At 47.4% G+C, this 18,895-nt stretch overlaps 1 protein-coding gene across 8 annotated transcripts in view; it reads left to right on the top strand.

Annotated features, from left to right (window-relative positions):
- Positions 1-1,704: 1,704 nt before the first annotated feature.
- Positions 1,705-18,895, top strand: part of MLPH (melanophilin) — a 61,065-nt gene continuing 43,874 nt past the window's right edge. For 2 of the 8 annotated variants that reach the window (XM_075934038.1, XM_075934031.1), the window contains exons 1-2: positions 1,707-2,066; positions 14,985-15,120. In XM_075934038.1, the coding sequence (XP_075790153.1) occupies positions 15,011-15,120 (110 nt within the window). In that variant the 5' untranslated portion in view covers positions 1,707-2,066; positions 14,985-15,010. Of the gene's footprint in view, positions 2,067-2,088; positions 2,242-14,984; positions 15,121-18,895 lie in introns of those variants that run through there. The other 6 variants (XM_075934034.1, XM_075934033.1, XM_075934037.1 and 3 more) reach the window with 6 other exon arrangements.

Here is an 18,895-nt window from a genome sequence, read left to right as displayed (position 1 = left end):
ATACAGAACGACAGAAATTGGATGGGTTACATCAGTGCTAATGAGGCTAATTCAATCAGGGCGATAAGAGGGTGGGAATAGCTAAAGGGAAAATTTACATATTGTAATGAGTGAGCTATTCCCAGTCCCTATTCAGACGCATTCTGACGGTGTCAATTTTGCATACGAATTCTAGCTCGGTGGTTTCACGCTGCAGGTTTTGTTTGGTTGGTTTGGGTTTGGAAGTGTTTTTGCTCAACTATGGCAACTTGCAAGTCTGTTTCTATGTCTGTTTGTGCAAGAACTCCTCCGAAATGGTAGGACCACCAAATTCGGCAGGCAGATCCCTCTTGTCATGACTTAAAGCAAGGCCAGTGTTGGGCTGTGCCAGGACAAGGGGTGTTTTTGTTGCCCTTTTTGGAACCTTTTCCGATGCCAAGATATCTTTTTTGAGATGAGGCAGCCACATTTGTACAGTATTCAAGATGTGGGTGTTCCAGGGATTTATACAGAGGCAATAAAATATTTTCTTTTTTATTCTCTATCTCTTTTTTAATGATTCCTAAAATCATTTGATGGCTTCTCATCAAACCAGGCAAGTTAAAAGGGCTATTTGGGAGCGTGCCTCCCCCCCACCCCCATCTGGGACTGCCACAGCCCCGACCTTTCAACCCCCTCCTCTCCCACCCTTCAGGATGCACGGGGGACTGAAGCTCCCCCCAGATTCATACGGGGACATTGCTGGCTGGTCCCTTTCCTCACCATCAGGGAACAGAAGGAATCATAGAATCATAGAATACTAGGACTGGAAGGGACCTCCAGAGGTCATCGAGTCCAGTCCCCTGCCCTCGTGGCAGGACCAAATACCGTCTAGACCATCCCTGGTAGACATTTATCTAACCCACTCTTAAATATCTCCACAGATGGGGACTCCACAACCTCCCTTGGCAATTTATTCCAGTGTTTAACTACCCTGACAGTTAGGTACTTTTTCCTAATGTCCAACCTAAACCTCCCTTGCTGCAGTTTAAGCCCATTGCTTCTTGTTCTATCCTCAGAGGCCAAGATGAACAAGTTTTCTCCCTCCTCCTTATGACACCCTTTTAGAAACCAGAAAACTGCTATCATGTCCCCCTCAATCTTCTCTTTTCTAAACTAAACAAACAACTTGTTTGGCCCCTGCCCAAAGCCCCCACGGGATGCACTGGCTTCCACTTGACCTTTTGTTTATGTTTTTATTTTTATTTTTTCTCTCAAAGCCTTAATCAACGCTCATAGACTCATCGACTTTAAGGTCAGAAGGGACCATTATGATCATCTAGTCCAGTGTTTCCCAATTTTATTTGGCCACAGAACCTTTTTAAACTCAAAAGAATTTTGTGGAACCCCTAATAGCAGTCTTATATATGGAGCTGAAAAAGTCGATCACAAATAAATAAGGATAATAAACAACAAATGCTAAGCAAGGTCATGAGATCAACACCAATGAAAACTAGTTTCAATAAAATTCTTAATATTTATTATTATTTTAATAACAACATGTTATTGTAATGGAACTTTCTCACGGAACCCCAGGGTTCCCCGGAAAACCATTTGGGAAACACTGATCTAGTCTGACCCCCTGCACAGTGCTGATTTGCTGGAGATGACCAGGGGGATGTGGTTGGGGGGTTGGATTTTTTTCATAGTTTTTTTTTTTTATTTTTGTTATTTCTCTGGTACACGATCACCTGCTTCCAGGCCCCAGGGCTGAAATCCCGGCTCTCTTCCGTGCTCACGAAACCTTGCCGCCTTGCTTGGAGTTTGCTGCGCCTTTCCAAGTGTGCCGAGACCACCTCGTCCTCCCCCGGCCTGGCCCCAGCGTTGCATTGGGTCCCCTGGTGCCTGCCTCTTGCCCCCCGCCGCCGCCGCCCAGGGTCCCCCCGCCGCCGGACCGAAACTGACCAGGGGCCGGACTCCGCGGCAGCTGCTGCGTGGCTAATCGGCAGCATGTGACAAACCCTATTTTACTCCTCCCCCTAGGACCGGCTCGCCGGCCAGCCAGACGAGATCCGAGCAACAGCAGCGGTGGCGGCAGCCTGCACACGGTAACGTGCCGGGTCGGATCTGGGGCGAGTTGGGGGGCAGGAAAGGGACTGGGGGTGCTTACTACTCATGGAGCTTGCCCCTGTCTTCAGCTGAGCCCCGGCTAGTGCCCCAGCCCTGCCCTGCTGCAATCCCCAGCCCGGGTCTGCAAAGGGCAGGGTGCTGCCAGCAGCAAAGGTAAGAAAGGTGGAGGGAGAGAAACCCCAGTTGGATGATGGGGGAGGGGAGTCTTCAAAGCAAAGTCTGGATTCACCTGTAAAACAGGAGCCCAGAGCGTCTAAACAGTGCGACAGGACAGCCCCATGCTAGTCCATGGGCAGGCAAGACCCCTGGGAACCCTTCCAGCCGGCCTCAGGAGGGGTGTCGCTCGGATATTATAGCGGATACCCGCTGGGGGCTGCAAAAGGCCAGTTGAAATCATGATAGAAATGGAGCCATGTTAGTCTGGTGTAGCTGAAACAAAACCCAGGACTATGTAGCACTTTAAAGACTAACAAGCAAGACCTGGATGGAGCCTTTTCTTTAGCTCAGCTTTCCAAAGAGTGCGCCATGGGGGGGAGCGGTTTCCTCTGAATGCCCTTGCTGCCATGGGGTTCAGACACAGCCTCGCTTAGCCATACATGGGGGAATTACCCCCTTCCTGGGTTGCCACTCCATTTCTATGTAGGTACATTGCACGCCACCCTTGAAAATGTAAGGGTCGTTCCTGATGAGTGTGGTAATTCCATTAGTAATGTGCTTCTGTGGGTTAACGAGCCTGGTCAAGATATACTCCTGCCTGCTTTTGCCTCCAAACTCCTGTTGGCTTTATTGGAGCCATAAGGGGTACATGAGGTATGGGATTATGCTCCAAAGAGGTTCATTTTCAGCTTCCGAATAAGCAGAATAAATGGGCAACTCCCTAGATTGTTATGCCTATCTAATCTGCCCTGTGTAGGGCTGACGCCTATAACACCATTGGGTACTGGGATGTTACTTCTCTTTAAGACTTTCAAGAGCTCAGGTTGTAGCGTTTGAAATGAAAACGCCTCCCGGCCCTTGTCTACAGGGGAGGTTAGTTTCATTTTTTGGAGCACAAAAATGCACAGGCCCGCTGGACGCAGGATGCCACTTAGTCTGCGCAATTCAGTTCTAATCCTGAAAGGTGCGAGGGACCCTCAAATGCTGCTGTTTTCAGTGGAAATTGAAGGCACCTTGCACCATGCCAAGCTGGGCCCTTCCTACACCCTTCTATCTGACTCTTGTTATTGAGTCTAAATGGAGAACCACTCCTCACCTTCCAGCAAGGGGCAACAATGATTTTGCTTCCAAGGACTGATATTTAGGTTGATCCTGTGGCTCTGAAATACAGCATACTGCAGCGTGCTAATACTCTGCAAATTTAACGCATTCCGGAAGGGTAGGGCGTGGACACGGGGAGGGGGAGTGAGAGAGAGCAGATATTATTAAAATAGTTCTGACTTGTATTGTTGAAGTCTACTTGGCACCTGTACAATATCCTGTGATTTCCGGAGAACAATTCTTCTACCTCAAAAGTCTTTAAGAATAAATGTCTGAAGCCCCTTAGCCTACGCCATGCCTTCCTCCTTCATTTCCTCTCACCCCTTTATAATTTATATAAATACGAATAAGGATAAGAACTATTACCTAAAAATGATATGCCATGAGCCTTGTTGATGATACAGTTTTAAAAACAACCCTTTTTACTTTTCTCCCAGCATTATAAAAGCTCCCTCCTCCCTCCTCAGCAGCTCTAGAGAAACCAAAATAATTGTGGGGTTTTCAGGCCTTCCTATTTTAAAGTTGTGCCGAGCCAAAAAAAAAAAAAAAAAGTAAAATTACTGCAAAGATTTCAGAACATCAGATTCTGGAATACCATGTCCAAATATAAATCTATTTCAAATTAGCTGTTTCATTTTATATTTATATCCCTGCCTTATTCTGGAATAAATTTCTCGAATGAACAAGCTATGTGTTTAAGTTTTAAACCCAATATAGCTGATTTTTATAATGGAAATGCAAACAGACATCACCATATGCTAAAATACCATAGGTTTGTTGATTCAAAACACTACAGTTTTACAGGACATAAGAATGGCCATACTGGGTCAGACCAAAGGTCCATCCATCCCAGCAACCTGTCTGCTGACACTGGCCAATGCCAGGTGCCCCAGAGGAAGTAAACACAACAGGTAATCATGTGATCCCTCTCCTGTCATCCATTTCCAGACAAACAGAGGCTAGGGACACCATTCCTAACCATCCTGGCTAATAACCATTAATGGACCAAGCCTCCATGAATTTATCCAGCTCTTTTTTGAACCCTGTTAAAGTCCTAATCTTCACAACATCCTCTGGCAAGGAGTTCCACAGGTTTACTGTGTGCTGCATGCAGAAAAACAGTAATGCTGCTTATGTTTTTTTATCTTCATCATTTGGTCCGATAAACATTAGTTTTTTCTCTTAGTGGAAGACAGCTTGGAAAAGATGCCATTTCACTTAATCTCCCACCCCTTTAAGTAAATGTTATTGGTCATTTCTTGCTTGCACCCGCTTCTTTTGAAAGCGGTGGGGCAGTCACCCAAGGGGTTACATTTCCAGAATTGCTGACCAAACACATTAAATTTAATGGGCATTCAGCACTTCTGAGAATCGGGCACCTATTATCTTATCATCGTGCGAGTCTAATCTTAATGCACGTGGTCATTCCAGAAGACTCGAGTGCATAATTGATTTAGTGTCTGTACTGTAGATCAAAGACCAGCATGCTAGTGACATATGGACAGCTGATGAACTGAAGTATTTATTTTATCGCCTGTGTATCAATTTGCTTAACATAATCAGTGGTTAGAAACTAACCATTACATTGCCACCTCTTCCAAAACCCAGATGTAGGCTGTGTAATGTGTGTTAAAAACAAAAATGAAGGATATAAAAAAATGGTCATATGGGATGCTGTACAAGTCTGGGGAATTCCTTCCATTAGTGTAGACAACTCTTTCTGAAGGCTCAGTCTCAGAGATCTTTATTTCTCATGTGAATAATTTTCTGTACTATAAGCAAGAGGACACCAGAATTGTGGTCAGCCAGAAGTAAATTGGGAACAAACAAGGAAATGCATTAGAATTTCTGTCATGTGTCTAAGATCCAGTGCTCATTTTTTAACAGGGACGTTGTCGGGTTTAAAAAAAAATTAAAAATTGCCTCTGTGCTGCTCATTCTATAGGATACAACTTCAGGATAGAATTTAAGCACATGCTTAACTTTAAGCACATGCTTATGTTCTGTCCAGAATAGAGATGCTTTCTTGAACCTCAATTATTTAAAGGTGGTGGGGAGGGGACAGGGGTCAATCAAATTCACTGTCCACTATTTTAAAATATTAAGAGTTTACTTGTTTCATTTCTCTCAACTTAGCTGGCTACTTTCACACATCCCAGTTCTGGTGATCAGTTTGCTAGTCGTTTTCCTTTTAGTGTGGGCTTGCATTCTCAGCGCTTCAGGGAACCGATTGAGTGCAAACACAAACCATTTTCACTGAAATGGTTTAAAAACTGATGCATTAAGAATCAGTGTGAATGGGGGAAGAAAATGTTAAGAAGAAACTTAATTCATTCGTACCATCTGATCAGGGCTGTGGTTTTCTACAGCTGAAGATCTTTTTCTCTACCTATAAATAGCTGTTTAATAATTACAGTAACTATTAGGGATGTGAGTGGTTAACTGGAAGGCTGAAGTAGTACTCCACCTGCTATGGGCATTTATTATTAGAAGTCAGACCCATCTCTGACTTCTGTGACTCAAGGAAATGCTTTTACTTTGCAACCCATACAATAGCATTGCATGCCTACACTGTTAAACTAAATTCACCCCGGGTGTAACCACTGTCATTAAAATCAGCGAGAAAAATGTCTGTTGATTTTTCAGCTGTGGCTCCTGGAATGTGGTTGCCATTCATGCATTGTTCCCACCGGTCAATTTCACCCAAATCCATTCAATACTTTATGTTCTTATCCATTTCTCTTCAGTTGTAATAGGGATATGGAAGTCATTATACACCTGTGCATGCTGTAGGCTTGAACGCATGTCAGGAAAGGAATAAATGTGCGTTTGTTCTGTTACTGTTTACATTGTCAGTTTCCATTAATTTTAATTGATTTACAGTGCGGCTGGCTTTGCCATGTGTTAACATCTGCTCAGAGGCAGGTACATTCGCATGTTGTTTCTGTAAGAATGGAGGCGTTCAATTTAACACACTCCAACAGTACCAAAAAATAAAAGCAAGAGTAGCTCTTTACTAATAAAAATATAGCGTTATCATGAGCTTTAAGGGTAAAACTCATTTCATCAGATTCCCACGAAAGCTCGTGATACTCTATCTATCTATATAAAAAAATCTGTTAGTCTCTAAGGTGCTACGGGGCTATTCGTTGTTTATAAAGTTACAGACTAACAGGGCTACTAGTGAGACTCTTCACTAATGTAATTCCCAAGACAGTAGACCAGATTTACACTGCTTATAGCAGCGATCAGAATTTAACTCCCTGTAGGCATGGTCAAACATGGTTTCTCAAGGAGGAAGTCCTACCTTCTTGACATAGGACCTGATTATATGGTCCTTTCTCACACCAAGTCGTACTTTCCTCCAGCCTTGCACGGAACTGCTGCCTCCGGAGTAAACTACTACTCAATGTGAGGAAAGGGATGAGAATCTGCCCCTGGATTCTCAAACTCACAGACATTTTTTTAAGTGTATTTCTCAGGGTCAGATTGTTCTCCCGTTGGCTGGCATCTGACTCCTGTTGAAGGCAGTGTGAATAGTATCTGGTCCTTGTTAAGGACCGATCAAAAGTAGAAGAAGAACATCTGAACCATGCTCATAATAATTGAAACGATGGCATGTGAATACTAAATACACATTATTTATTAGCAGCGGCGCTCCTTTGATTTAGCATGATTGTCATGAGAGTATTACTAACACTGCTGGCTTGCATTTTGCATCAATCATTTGCTTTGACGTCAAGCAGACTGGAAAATCACTTGGGGCAAGCCTGAGAACACCCCCACAGGAATACGGGGCTGTAAGCTGGTTCTCCCCTCATCACATGTCGTAGTGCGGGAGGGAGACAGCAGCCAGGCCAAGCCTTGAATCTATGCCCCTCATTCCCAATGCGCTAGCCAGCATAGCCAGGCCTACACGCAGAGGGAAGGAAGCTGCACCAGGGATAGGCAATAGGTAGCAGGTTTGAAACAAACAAAGGAAAGTTTTTCTTCATGCAGCGCACAGTCAACCTGTGGAACTCCTTGCCAGAGGATGTTGTGAAGACCAGGACTTTCACTGGATTAGAAAAAAAACTAGATAAATTCATAGGTCTGTCAATACTTATTAGCCAGGATGGGTAGGGATGGTGTCCCTAGCCTCTGTTTGTCTGGAAATGGGTGACAGGAGAGGGTCACGTGAGGTTTACCTGTTTTGTTCACTTCTTCTGGAACACCTGGCATTGGCCACTGTGGGAAGGATACTGGGCTAGATGGAGCTTTGGTCTGACCCAGTCTGGCCATTCTTATGTTCTTATGTAGAGCTATTGCATATGATTTAGTTCTCCCATGAAGCAAGAGAGAATCGTGACTAGCCACAGTTTGGGCTCTGGTTCATGCCCAGTACGGTGCAACCATGCACAACCTTTCCTTCAAAGCAAGCGGTAAAGCCACCATGTAGCCCCTTACAGCAAGGGTCAAGATTTTATAAAGGTTGGATCTAAAGGAGGAGAATATAAAGGTTGGATCTAAAGGAGGAGAATAATAATTAGAATGATCTAATATACCCTTCTCCATCCCGTACATGGGATCCTTCGGTGGGAGTTTTGCTTGCCTTCTTTCAACTCGGAGAAGGGCCGGAGCTGCAAAATGCAGACCTCAGTTTCAGCACATCCAGGACCTCTTGCTCCTGCGCATGGGAGGGATTTGCCACCGTTCCGAGAGTGTGGCCATTAGGGAGTTTGGAGCACTGAAGGCCTGGTGAAGAAACCCAGATTTGCAGCACCGGGATCGAAGCTGGTATAAATCAGCATTGCTCCATCTAAATCCAGGGAATTGCTCTGGTTGACACCAGCAGACAATCTGGCCAATAATATCTAAGGGTATGTCTACACTACCCCGCTAGTTCGAACTAGCGGGGTAATGTAGGCATACTGCACTTGGAAATGAAGCCCGGGATTTGAATTTCCCGGGCTTCATTTGCATAAGCGGGGAGCAGCCATTTTTAAATCCCCGCTGGTTCGAACCCCGTGCAGCGCAGCTACACGGAGCTCGAACTAGGTAGTTCAGACTAGGCTTCCTATTCCAAACTACCGGTACACCTCGTTCCACGAATAGGAAGCCTAGTCCGAACTACCTAGTTCGAGCCCCGTGTAGCCGCGCTGCACGGGGTTTGAACCAGCGGGGATTTAAAAATGGCGGCTCCCCGCTTATGCAAATGAAGCCCGGGAAATTCAAATCCCGGGCTTCATTTGCAAGTGCGGTATGCCTACATTACCCTCCTAGTTCGAACTAGGAGGGTAGTGTAGACATACCCAAAAAGTTTAACTCTGCTGTACATGGACAGGCGCAGCAGTTTTGAAATAACATTGATTGCCCTGATTTCAGGAAGTCTAGTGCATGGCAGAGCTGAGCAAAAAAGGGTTTTTTTTATTTTTTTTTTGCAGTTCAGGGACCAAACCAAAACATCTTTAAAAATATATATATATATTGTCCAGTTTGAACCAAATGTGAATTATTTTGTTTTTCTTACTAGACAGGAAAAGCTGCGGAGGGGGATGGTTTATGATTGAATATAATATTTTGACAGGGCGTAGCAGGGCCTTTCAGGCCCTCTGCTAGAGGCCTTGCGGTCCCATCACACCCTGCTCCAGAAAAGGAGTAGTGAAGGTGCATCCTCCAAGTCTGCCTAGAAAGGCTAGAAGGAAGCAGCCAATCAGAGCCCAGCAGGCTCAGTTAAAAGATGCCCTGCAGGGGCTGGGAAGGTCAGTTGCTGGCTGGGACGAGAAGCGGGAGGAGGACTGGAAGGAACTGGACAGGTAAATAGGACCAGGGACCAGATAATACTGAGGTGCGGGAGAAGAGCAAGGGGTCCCATGGGGACTGGCCCTGGAAATAGCAGCAGCAAGTGGCTGCTATTTCCAGGGTCCCTGGGGAGGGATCTGGTGCATCCATTGGCAGGGCGACCCAAGCCCTGAGAAGGGGACACGCTTGATTCGGAAGCCCAAGCAGAGGGCTGGAATTTAAAGGCCAAATGTTTCCATGGAGACAGCCCGGGGGACACTGCTCTGTACCAACACAGGGCCAGATCATACGCCAGCCCAGCGAGGACTGAGCCCTGAGCCCGGAGACATGGCTGCAGACGTTACCAAGGGCCCAGGGACAGGCCCTGTTGGACCTCCTATCCTGGGAGGGCTTTTTTAAGTTCATGTGCATCGACCGTGTGTGGCTTGGCCAGAGTAGGGAGCCACTGAAAACACATCTGACAGGGGTCCCGTGACGACAGAGCACATGCCCCTCGTGAGCGCCCCCTGCTGGGTGGGTGCAAACCAGCAAGTAGCACCCAAAGCTAATTCCCCCCCCCCCCCCCCCGATTGTTTGCTTTGGGTTATTTTTCAGTATTTATCACCCCTTTTTTTTAGTTCTAAATTCACGGCTTCGAAATGAAAAGGTGAAACTTTCCATCTGGAACCAGCCAAAGCAAGCCGTGGCAACTTCTGGCTTTTTTTTCCCACGTATTATTGTTTTAATCTAAATTGTTCATCGACGTTGACCTGAATTTGCACCTCTTTTGTGTCCTGAACACCACCCAGCAGAACGCATGCCCCTTCTTCCTGAGCGGGGGTTCGGGAGAGGCCGTGGGTGGGGGAGTACTGTTCCTCCTTTCGTGCTAAGAGCAGAGAGAGTCTCCTCCTTTTTCTGCCTGGCTTAGCACCTCATCCTTCAGCACCTCTCCCTCCTGTTGAACACGCTCTGAGGCAGCTTCCGAGAGACCCTTTGCTGATGCCCCCGACATGGAAAACTGAAATCTCCATGACAGTGCATTGGCTTGGCTGGAAGGACTGAGGCAAGGGCAACTCCATTTAAACAACCTTAGTGGTACATGCTGGTTTTTCCATTTGCAAGTCCTTGCCAGTCCGATAAATTTAGGGGTGCCAACTTTCCTGGCTGGGCAGACCCAACACCATTGCCATGAATGGCGTCCAGTTGGGATATCTGGCCAAGCTATACTCCAGCCAGAGATGGCCTGACTTGTACGTACCGGTATCTGATTTCTACGCACCTCTTGGGGAACCTTGTGTGCAAACAGGCATGCAGTTGCACACTTCATTTTGCGTGCCGCCCTGGGCTCCTCTTCTGAAAATCAGGTTGAGTTTGAGAAGCCTGTTGGTTCTTAGGCTTGGTCTACAGGGAGACGTAGACCACCGTACCTGTGTCTGTCAGTCAGGGGCCTGGATTTTTCCCCACCTGACAGAGCTATTAGCCGAAGTGGCAAAAAACCAAAAAGGCCTTATTCCAGTGGTGCTGGCATTGTGACACCTTTGGGGCAGACCCTCCACTGGTGTAGCCGGCTTCTCTTTACATGGCTTTACATCGTTTTATATAGGGGAGGTGACAAGCCATATTGGGTCCCTGGGCAAGAGGGGGGTGGGGCTTTGGGCAGAAGGGGCAGGGCCAGGGCAGCCAGCCCTCAATGCTATCTCCCCCCCCCCCCCCCCCAGCCCTTAGAGCTACCTGGATCGCGCCACATGGGCTCCAGTGGCGATTTAAAGAGCCAGGGATGCCGGTTGCCATGGCATCCAGGAGCCCTGGGCCCTTTAGAATCACCAGGCCCCGGACAGTTGTCCCTTTCCCTTCCCCGCCCCCCCATCAGCGGGTCTGAACTTCCATGAGGTGGAGCTCGATTCCCTCGGACTCATCCGTGGTGACCAGCAGTGAACTGCGTAAAACATCTCCTGACTCACGTTCATAAGCTGTGGGTGTTTTATTCATCCATTCGTAAGGGGAGGAAATTGAGGGGGAAATCAGCTGATGGTCACGTTGGTGTCTCCTTCTTAAAATAGGAGGGCTTGTGTGTGGCTTTTGTGTTGGGGAAAGCTCTTGTGTAACGCTGCACAATTCCATGAATGGATGTTTTAAAAAAACGAGCTTCCGTCAGTATGTGCCGTTCACCAGCAGGGGATGGCTTTCCCATTGGAAACGAGGTCCGAGAGAGGTTAATATTTAAATGCTGCTCATTTGCTCGAACTACATCAAGGGAGACCTTATTTTATTGCGTGGCTGTTGAATTCTAGTGAAATGTCACTTTCATGTGCTGCTGCTGAGTCTGACCGCCGTGTGGGTCTATTGCTGACCAAGATAACTTTGCTGATGAAAACCACAATATTGAAGGCCTGCTACTAGGAGCTGTAAAACCAACGGGTAGCTCTTAGACCAACTCTGCTGCTGTTCCATTTCTTCAACCCGCCTGAGTATGTGGGTTGTTCCATTGATGAGCTATCAAAATCGATTCCAGCAAGTCTACTCCACTTCTTACAGTTAAGCATTGTGCTTACACTCGTGGCAGGACCTGGGTCCCTTTGACGTTGGTGAGCGTTTGGGTGATTTCAGTGATATGAGACTCAAGAAAATGAGCTGAAGCTTCGTGTTCAGTTCTTGGGCTTCGTGGTGCCTTCCTTCAAAAGCTATTCCATTGATTTCCTGGGTGTGAGGCACCACTCGGTAGATAGGGGGGCAGAATCTGGCCCTATAACATTTTCAGACTAGGCTTCACATTGTAAAATAAGGAGCGATCCTCTTTCTGCTGAAGATTGTGGGAAGCATTACCATTTACTCTAATAGCAGTGAGAGTAAAACAAGGTCTATATTAGACCCGGAAGGTCGGCTTAAGATACAACCGCCAGCTACATAAATAATGTAGCTAGACTCAACATACCTTAAGCTAAGCTTGGCACTGTCTTCGCAGTGGGACATCAACAGGCGTAAACACTCCCGTCAGCTTCCCTTACTACTTCCCACTGCAAGGAGTACCAGTGCCAACATGGGGTGCACTTGACCTGCTAAATCAAACACCAGAAGATTGATCTCCGGTACATAAGTAGAGATATGGCCTAAGACCAGGCTGTCAAACTTGTCATCATTGTACAAGCAGTTGGTTGTGTGTGCCAATTTTATTCTAATTGGAGTAAGTTTCTATATAGTGAGATATGACACTAATCACTTGATCTGTTGCCTGGTGGGACCAAAAGCGTGTGACTGTCTTGTCAACAAGATATTTCCTTCCTTGTCTGGGCACCATATGTGGTGTTGTGTTTGTGAAGGGACTGGAAACTGCAAACAGGCGCATACATACTCAGTACAAGTATGAATAGGCTTGAATTTGGAACAGAAGCAAATCCATGCCCAAGAGGTCCTGGGATAATTGCAACAAAAAAGCCCTTGGACATCTATTGACCTGCTGTTTGGATTCACTGATGCAAAGCCACTCTCAAATTAGTTTATGTAATTTGCTGATAAACTCATTGATTACTTCTGCCAGTTAATGAATTGGGCCCCCAAATCCTCTAGGACTACATCTACACCGCAATGCTATTTCAGGATACCGGAGTATCCCAAAATAGCTATCCAGCGTCTTCACAGCAAGGCCATTATTTCAAAATATAACAGGCTTGCTATTCTAACATGCCTGTAAACCTCATTCCACAAGGATTAAGGGACATTTTGGAATAGTAGGTTATTGCCAAATTTGGAAATAAGCTACGCAGTTTGCATAGCTGAAATAGCATAGCTTATTTCAAGCTACAGGCGCAGTGTAGACGCATCATAGGTGAGCTAGCAATAGATTCCTGGCTTCAAAGGAAAAGCATTGGCTTACCGTGCGTACTGGCTTCTCCTGAGAACTCCGTGTCTACACCAAATTCATTTGAATTTGGATTCAGCTCTCCTGAAGTCCTTTTCGGGCCCAAGCCCAGCTGATGTTACTCTACCAGATGCCCCAAGTGAATCACCCAGCTCAATGACTCTCTCTCGGGCCTGACAGAGGAAATAAAGCAGCTAACAAGCTGCGATGAGGCTTTGTTAGAACTTCTCAGGCAGAATTTTGTACCTCCTTAGTATGTCTTCCACATGGCTTCAGTGCCCAGAGAGGGGAGGAGCATGTACAGTAACGTTTGCTCCTACAAATGTAGAAAACAGTGTCCTTTGGCTACCCAGAGTATTTTGTCTTGAGCGGCAGAGAAATGTTTTAGTGAGTGAATGACAAGGAAAGGAGATAATTAGGCCTGTTGTGGCAACCAGAAGAACTTAGGTGTCATCCTGCGGCTTGTGCTGCATGTTAGGGCTCTTGTGAATAACCAGAGGTGAAAGTAAGCGAGGCTAGGCTGATACGCTGTACCCACAAGCTGTTTATAGCCGCCACGGCCTATTGGAAAACCTCCTTTCCCCTGACCTTGTGCGCTGCTGCCCCGCCCAATGGGGAAAGGAGCAGAACCCCAGCCCCGCCCCCAACCCAGCTGCCATGTGCGGAGAGGCAGCTCCGTGGAAGCGTAAGGGGCGGGGGGCTGGGAGTTCTGCTCTTTTTTCCCCGTTGGGAGGGGGCAGCTCCTCACGCTGCTGTACCACCCCCAGTGCCCCTTTCCCCAGGTAATGTGGGATGGAGAGCGGAGGCAAAGGACAAGCTGGGGGGGGTGGAGTCACGTGGAGGGTCACATGGGAGACTGTTAGCTAGTGTGGCCCCCCATTCTGGAAAGAAATTAAATATACTTTCACACTGTTAACAGCTACCAGAGTTTTAAACCTCCTGCGCTCCATAATTGTGCACGTGCAACAAAACCAGACTTGCCATTGTGGTTGTGACGGTGACACTAGTGAATTCTGGGTGCAAAAATTAATGGTATCGTGGCACGGCTACATAAGTTGCAACCAAACTAGGCATGGGACAAAGCTGGGGCCACATCAGACAAGCAAGAAATGGGCCAACGATGCGGAAGAAGCAGGGGAATGATGTTCTGAGACTGTTGGGTGGAGCAGGTACCTCAAGAGTGTTTTCAGCAGGCCAAAGGCGGTGGCGCATCGCTGAGGGACAGCAACACCCTTGTCCATGGATGCTCAGGCCAGGCTAACGATCAAGGAGCTGTAGCTGATATCAGTTGGGGAGGAGCCAGCAAGGGGGAGTCAGCAGGCAGGGACCACAGCCAGCACAACTAGAATTTGCTCTCAAAATCCAAGAGGCCATAAGGCCTGAGGACCGGTTGGTTTGAACCCCGTTAGCCCTGCAGCCTAGCATAGCAAATAAGGCAAGGGAGAGCCCACATGTTGACAAAAGCCAGCCTTGGCGCCCACGGGGATTACATTTCTCCTCCTATAGCGGCCATGGCATGCAGAGAAGGTTCTAGAAGCCCTGTCACGCAGTCCCTCAGACATCAGGCCGGGAGTTGTTTGGTGTAATTCAGGCGCGTGGGCCGTTTACAAAGCGCTACCTAATAACGAGCGTTTTCCTCTCCAAATCAAGGGCTCAGGTGCATCAGGCTCTCTCAGTACGACTGGGTGAGGGAAGAGAGCCTTCCCCGAATTCCAGGGAGACTGTCTGTAGACCTCACACTGCCACAAGGTCTCTCTCTGAAGGCAGGCTATGTCAGCAAGTGATTGGCATTGTCCCTACTGGCCCCCCATTATACACCACATCAGCTCACGCACCAAGCCATTGAAATGAAATCCCATCCCTCTGTCAATATGAAACGCCTCCCCGGAGATGCATGGGCGTGCACTTTTCCTGGCAAAGAACGTGCCAATAAACGCACATCTCGGCTAGCTCTTAGGTGACCTTCCTGGAGTATTTTTTATTGCTCTCATTGGATTTTGTTTGTTTGTTTGTTTTGTTTTAGCTCCCCTGACACAACTTCGTGCTAGGATGGGAAGGAAACTGGATCTTTCCAAGCTAACAGATGAAGAGGCCAAGCACGTTTGGGATGTGGTTCAACGGGACTTTGATCTGCGGAAGAAAGAGGAAGAAAGATTGGAGTGAGTACATTCTTTACAGGCACTTTAGGGCTCTGGTGACTCACAGAAGGAAATAGCGTTGCTCGGATCTCGTATTTCTCTTTCCACGTGAGACTAGACCAAGTGAACAGTTTGTGGAAAAAAATAGTTAGGCCTTGACCCCGCTGCCAGCAAAGCCAATAGGAGAAAGGAGCAGCCCATTGTGATAACCTCGTCCATTGCGTTTGGCTATTGCCTCAAGAGGGAGTTTGAGATACTCATCGGCTGTGTCTACACTGGCACCCTTTTCCGGAAAAGGGATGCTAATGAGACACTTCAGAGTTGCAAATGCCGCGGGGGATTTAAATATTCCCCGCGGCATTTGCATGAACATAGCTGCCGCTTTTTTCCGGCTCGGGGTTTTGCCGGAGAAAAGCGCCAGTCTAGACGGGATCTTGCGGAAAATAAGCCCTTTTCCGGAAGATCCCTTATTCCTACTTTCAAGATCTTCCGGAAAAGTACTTATTTTCCACAAGATCCCGTCCAGACTGGCGCTTTTCTCCGGCAAAACCCCGAGCCGGAAAAAAGCGGCAGCCATGTTCATGCAAATGCCGCGGGGGCTATTTAAATCCCCCGCGGCATTTGCAATTCCGAAGTGTCTCATTAGCATCCCTTTTCCAGAAAGGGGTGCCAATGTAGCCTTCTGGTTCAAATCAGTGAAGCTCCATCAGAATTAATTACTGATTTTTTTTTTTTTTTTTTTTTTAACATCAGTGGACATACACCAGTTTTAGCCAGCTAAATCCCGCACTCAAAATGTAGCACCCTCACCCAGGGAATGTCCCAGGCCAAAATCTGGTTTCAAAGATGCATGTGCATCTGCCGCCACTTTCAGTGTCTGGAATGTTGTAGCTCCTTTGCTGGTATTTTTATTGGCTGGTTTTTAAAAACTAACAAGGTCGTAGATTCAAATACCTACATGGTTCTCCTGAGTGGGCAGCTTAAGAAAGAGCAGGTCACCATTTATAACTAATCGATTAGTCAATAAGTGGGGGAAACTGTGAAGGTGCTGGCCCCAGGAGCTAATCCCACTGCAACTCTGCCTGTTAAATGTATTAAGAGCCAGCAGGCTCTTAATACATTTAAAAATCAGAAGTGCAGCAGAGGGAGACGCGGCGTGCACCAGGACAGCTGATTCCCGGCTTGCACCAGATCCCTGCTGTCCCTCTGCCTCCCCTGCGCCCCCCGGAGACAGTGCTGGGGGGAACTGGCTTTTAAGCCACCCCCCCCAACACTGGCCCCTTGCCCCTCCCCACCTTGCTGCCTCTTTGGGGAGGGGATCAAGTAGCTGAGGGACTACTCAACTATCCAATACGCTTATACTTATCAGATAGTTGACTAGTTCTTACATCCCTACCCTCTACAGCATGTATTATCCATGTCAACACTGATACTATATGGAGGGAATGTTAACTATATTTTCTCCAACTAGCAGAAATGTCCAGCTTCCGTTTGAACTGGGGGTTGACTAAAGACTTGGGTTTTATGCAAACGAATTAATTCATCCTCTGCGCAATGCTGAACTTCTGCTGACCTGGTGGGCTCTGAATTGGGGAGCGACTGGAGGAGATTGAAATTGGCAAATCACTGTTTTCCGATGTGCTCCGGGGGTAGGAAACCCATTGATTTCTGTCCTGTGGCTCAAAAGAACGGAAGGAGTGACTGTCTCATGCCTACGTGCACTCTGCATGCATGAGCCACCCTGGTCTGTGTGCGGGGCGTGGCTCCAGCGCACAACCTGGGGCCAGAGTCAGTCTTTGCATAGCTAGATACAATGGTGATGGCTTTAAAATGACATTGCATGCACTTACACCAGGGCTAAATTTGCTCTTTTGCGGCAGCCTCGGATTGGTTGTTTCTCTTTGACAAAGGGGACAGTTTACAACAGAACATAACAATCACACGAAGAATAACGGGAGTCTTCAGAACCCACATCGGAGCGCCTTACCCATGGCCACCAAAGGGCCCTCACTCGTATCAGCCTTCTCTGGACAGTGTGTGGAAAAAGGGGCACCGAAGAATTTCTCGGAATAGACTTCGGAGCAAATTTCAGATCAGGAGTAAAGTCCAGTGTTTAAGGCACTCGCTAGAACTTGGGAGACCTGAGTTGGGTTCCCTGCTCTGGCACCAAGTTCTTGTGTGACCATGGGCAAGTCTCTTCATCTTTACGTGCCTATCTTTCCCGCCTGTACAATGTCCTGCCTCTCAGGACTAATGTGAGGGTAACTCATTAGAGAGCAAAACAACAAATGGTCTGGTAGCACTTTATAGACTAACAAAACATGTTGATGGGATCATGAGCTTTCATGGGCACAGCCCACTTCTTCAGATGACTGGAGTTAAAGAGCGTGATGCACCAAGAGCAGACTACCCTTGCATCCAATTGACCGGACCAATGCACTCCCACACCCACTGGAATGAGCTCAGCAGCGCAACACACATTGGCTACGTCTAGACTGGAATGATTTTCCGCAAATGCTTTTAACGGAAAAGTTTTCTGTTAAAAGCATTTGCGGAAAAGCGCGTCTAGATTGGCACAGACGCTTTTCCGCAAAAAAGCCCCGATCGCCATTTTCGCAATCAGGGCTTTATTGCGCAAAACAAATCTGAGCTGTCTACACTGGCCCTTTTGCGCAAAAGCTTTATGCAAAAGGACTTTTGCCCGAACAGGAGCAGCATAGTATTTCCGCAAGAAGCACTGATTTCAGACAGTAGGAGTCGGTGTTCTTGCGGAAATTCAAGCAGCCAGTGTAGACAGCTGGCAAGTTTTTCTGCAAAAGCAGCTGCTTTTGTGGAAAAACTTGCCAGTCTAGACACAGCCACCGAGTCTGAAGGGGGAGGCTACACTTCTTATTCCGAGTGAATGATCATCTCTGTCGTTCTAAGAGCTGTGCCCTGTGACTCCTGCAGGGTGTTAAGGTAACATCGTTACCCGGAAAGAGACAGGAAAGACTACTCCTGTTCTGGGGAGAGAATTGTTTACACTGCACGCTGAGGTAAGCGGTGGAAAGCAAAGCTGCTCCACCTTGAATCATCAGTTTGGGTGGCTTCCCGGAGAGGCCAATTGCATTGACTCCTGTATGGCGTCTATACCCATAAAACGTGTTCCCGTGTCCATGCTGAGCTGACTTCCTGGCAGTTCAGGAGGGAGTGCATTTCTAGTGTCCATGGCAACCAGAAACAACTAATGCCTGCAAGATGCCATCATGTGTTCAAGTTTCCCCGCAGCTTTGCCAAGGAGTTTCCTTCCTGACCAACAGCCTTCCCGCATGCCTCTCGGGAGCAGAAATTCCCAACGACGCAGTCCGACAAACTTTATCCTCTCTGCCCGGCCCTCTCCATCGTTCTCCACATGCTGTCAAATGTGTGATTCAGAGGAGGGCACAAGAGAGCTCGGAGACTCCCCAGGAGACTGTCTCCGGAGAGCTGCAGTTGAGCGCAGGGCAGTCTGAAGGGTTCGCCTGGGGTCGGGAGGGAGAGGAGTTTTACAGCCAGTGAGTTTGATTCGGTGTGACAGGAAGCCGTGCTTTCTTTTTTCTTTCTGGTCACTGGTCCTGAATGCATTTGTGCACCAGTGCACCAGCGGCACAAAAGCCTCTGCCATGTGATTCAAAAGAAGCAGCCTAGCCAAATGCTCGGGCTAGAAAAGAGCGGGATTAGATCATTTGATGGCTGGGAGCACACGTGCGCCGGGCCTAGAAACTGGCTGATTTCTCTCTCCAATCCGCTTTTATCAATTCCTCCGTTTTTACCCGGT

Source organism: Pelodiscus sinensis, chromosome 7 (assembly GCF_049634645.1).
Source record: "Pelodiscus sinensis isolate JC-2024 chromosome 7, ASM4963464v1, whole genome shotgun sequence".
NCBI classification, from domain to species: Eukaryota; Metazoa; Chordata; order Testudines; family Trionychidae; genus Pelodiscus; species Pelodiscus sinensis.
This window is presented reverse-complemented; position numbering and strand designations above follow the sequence as displayed.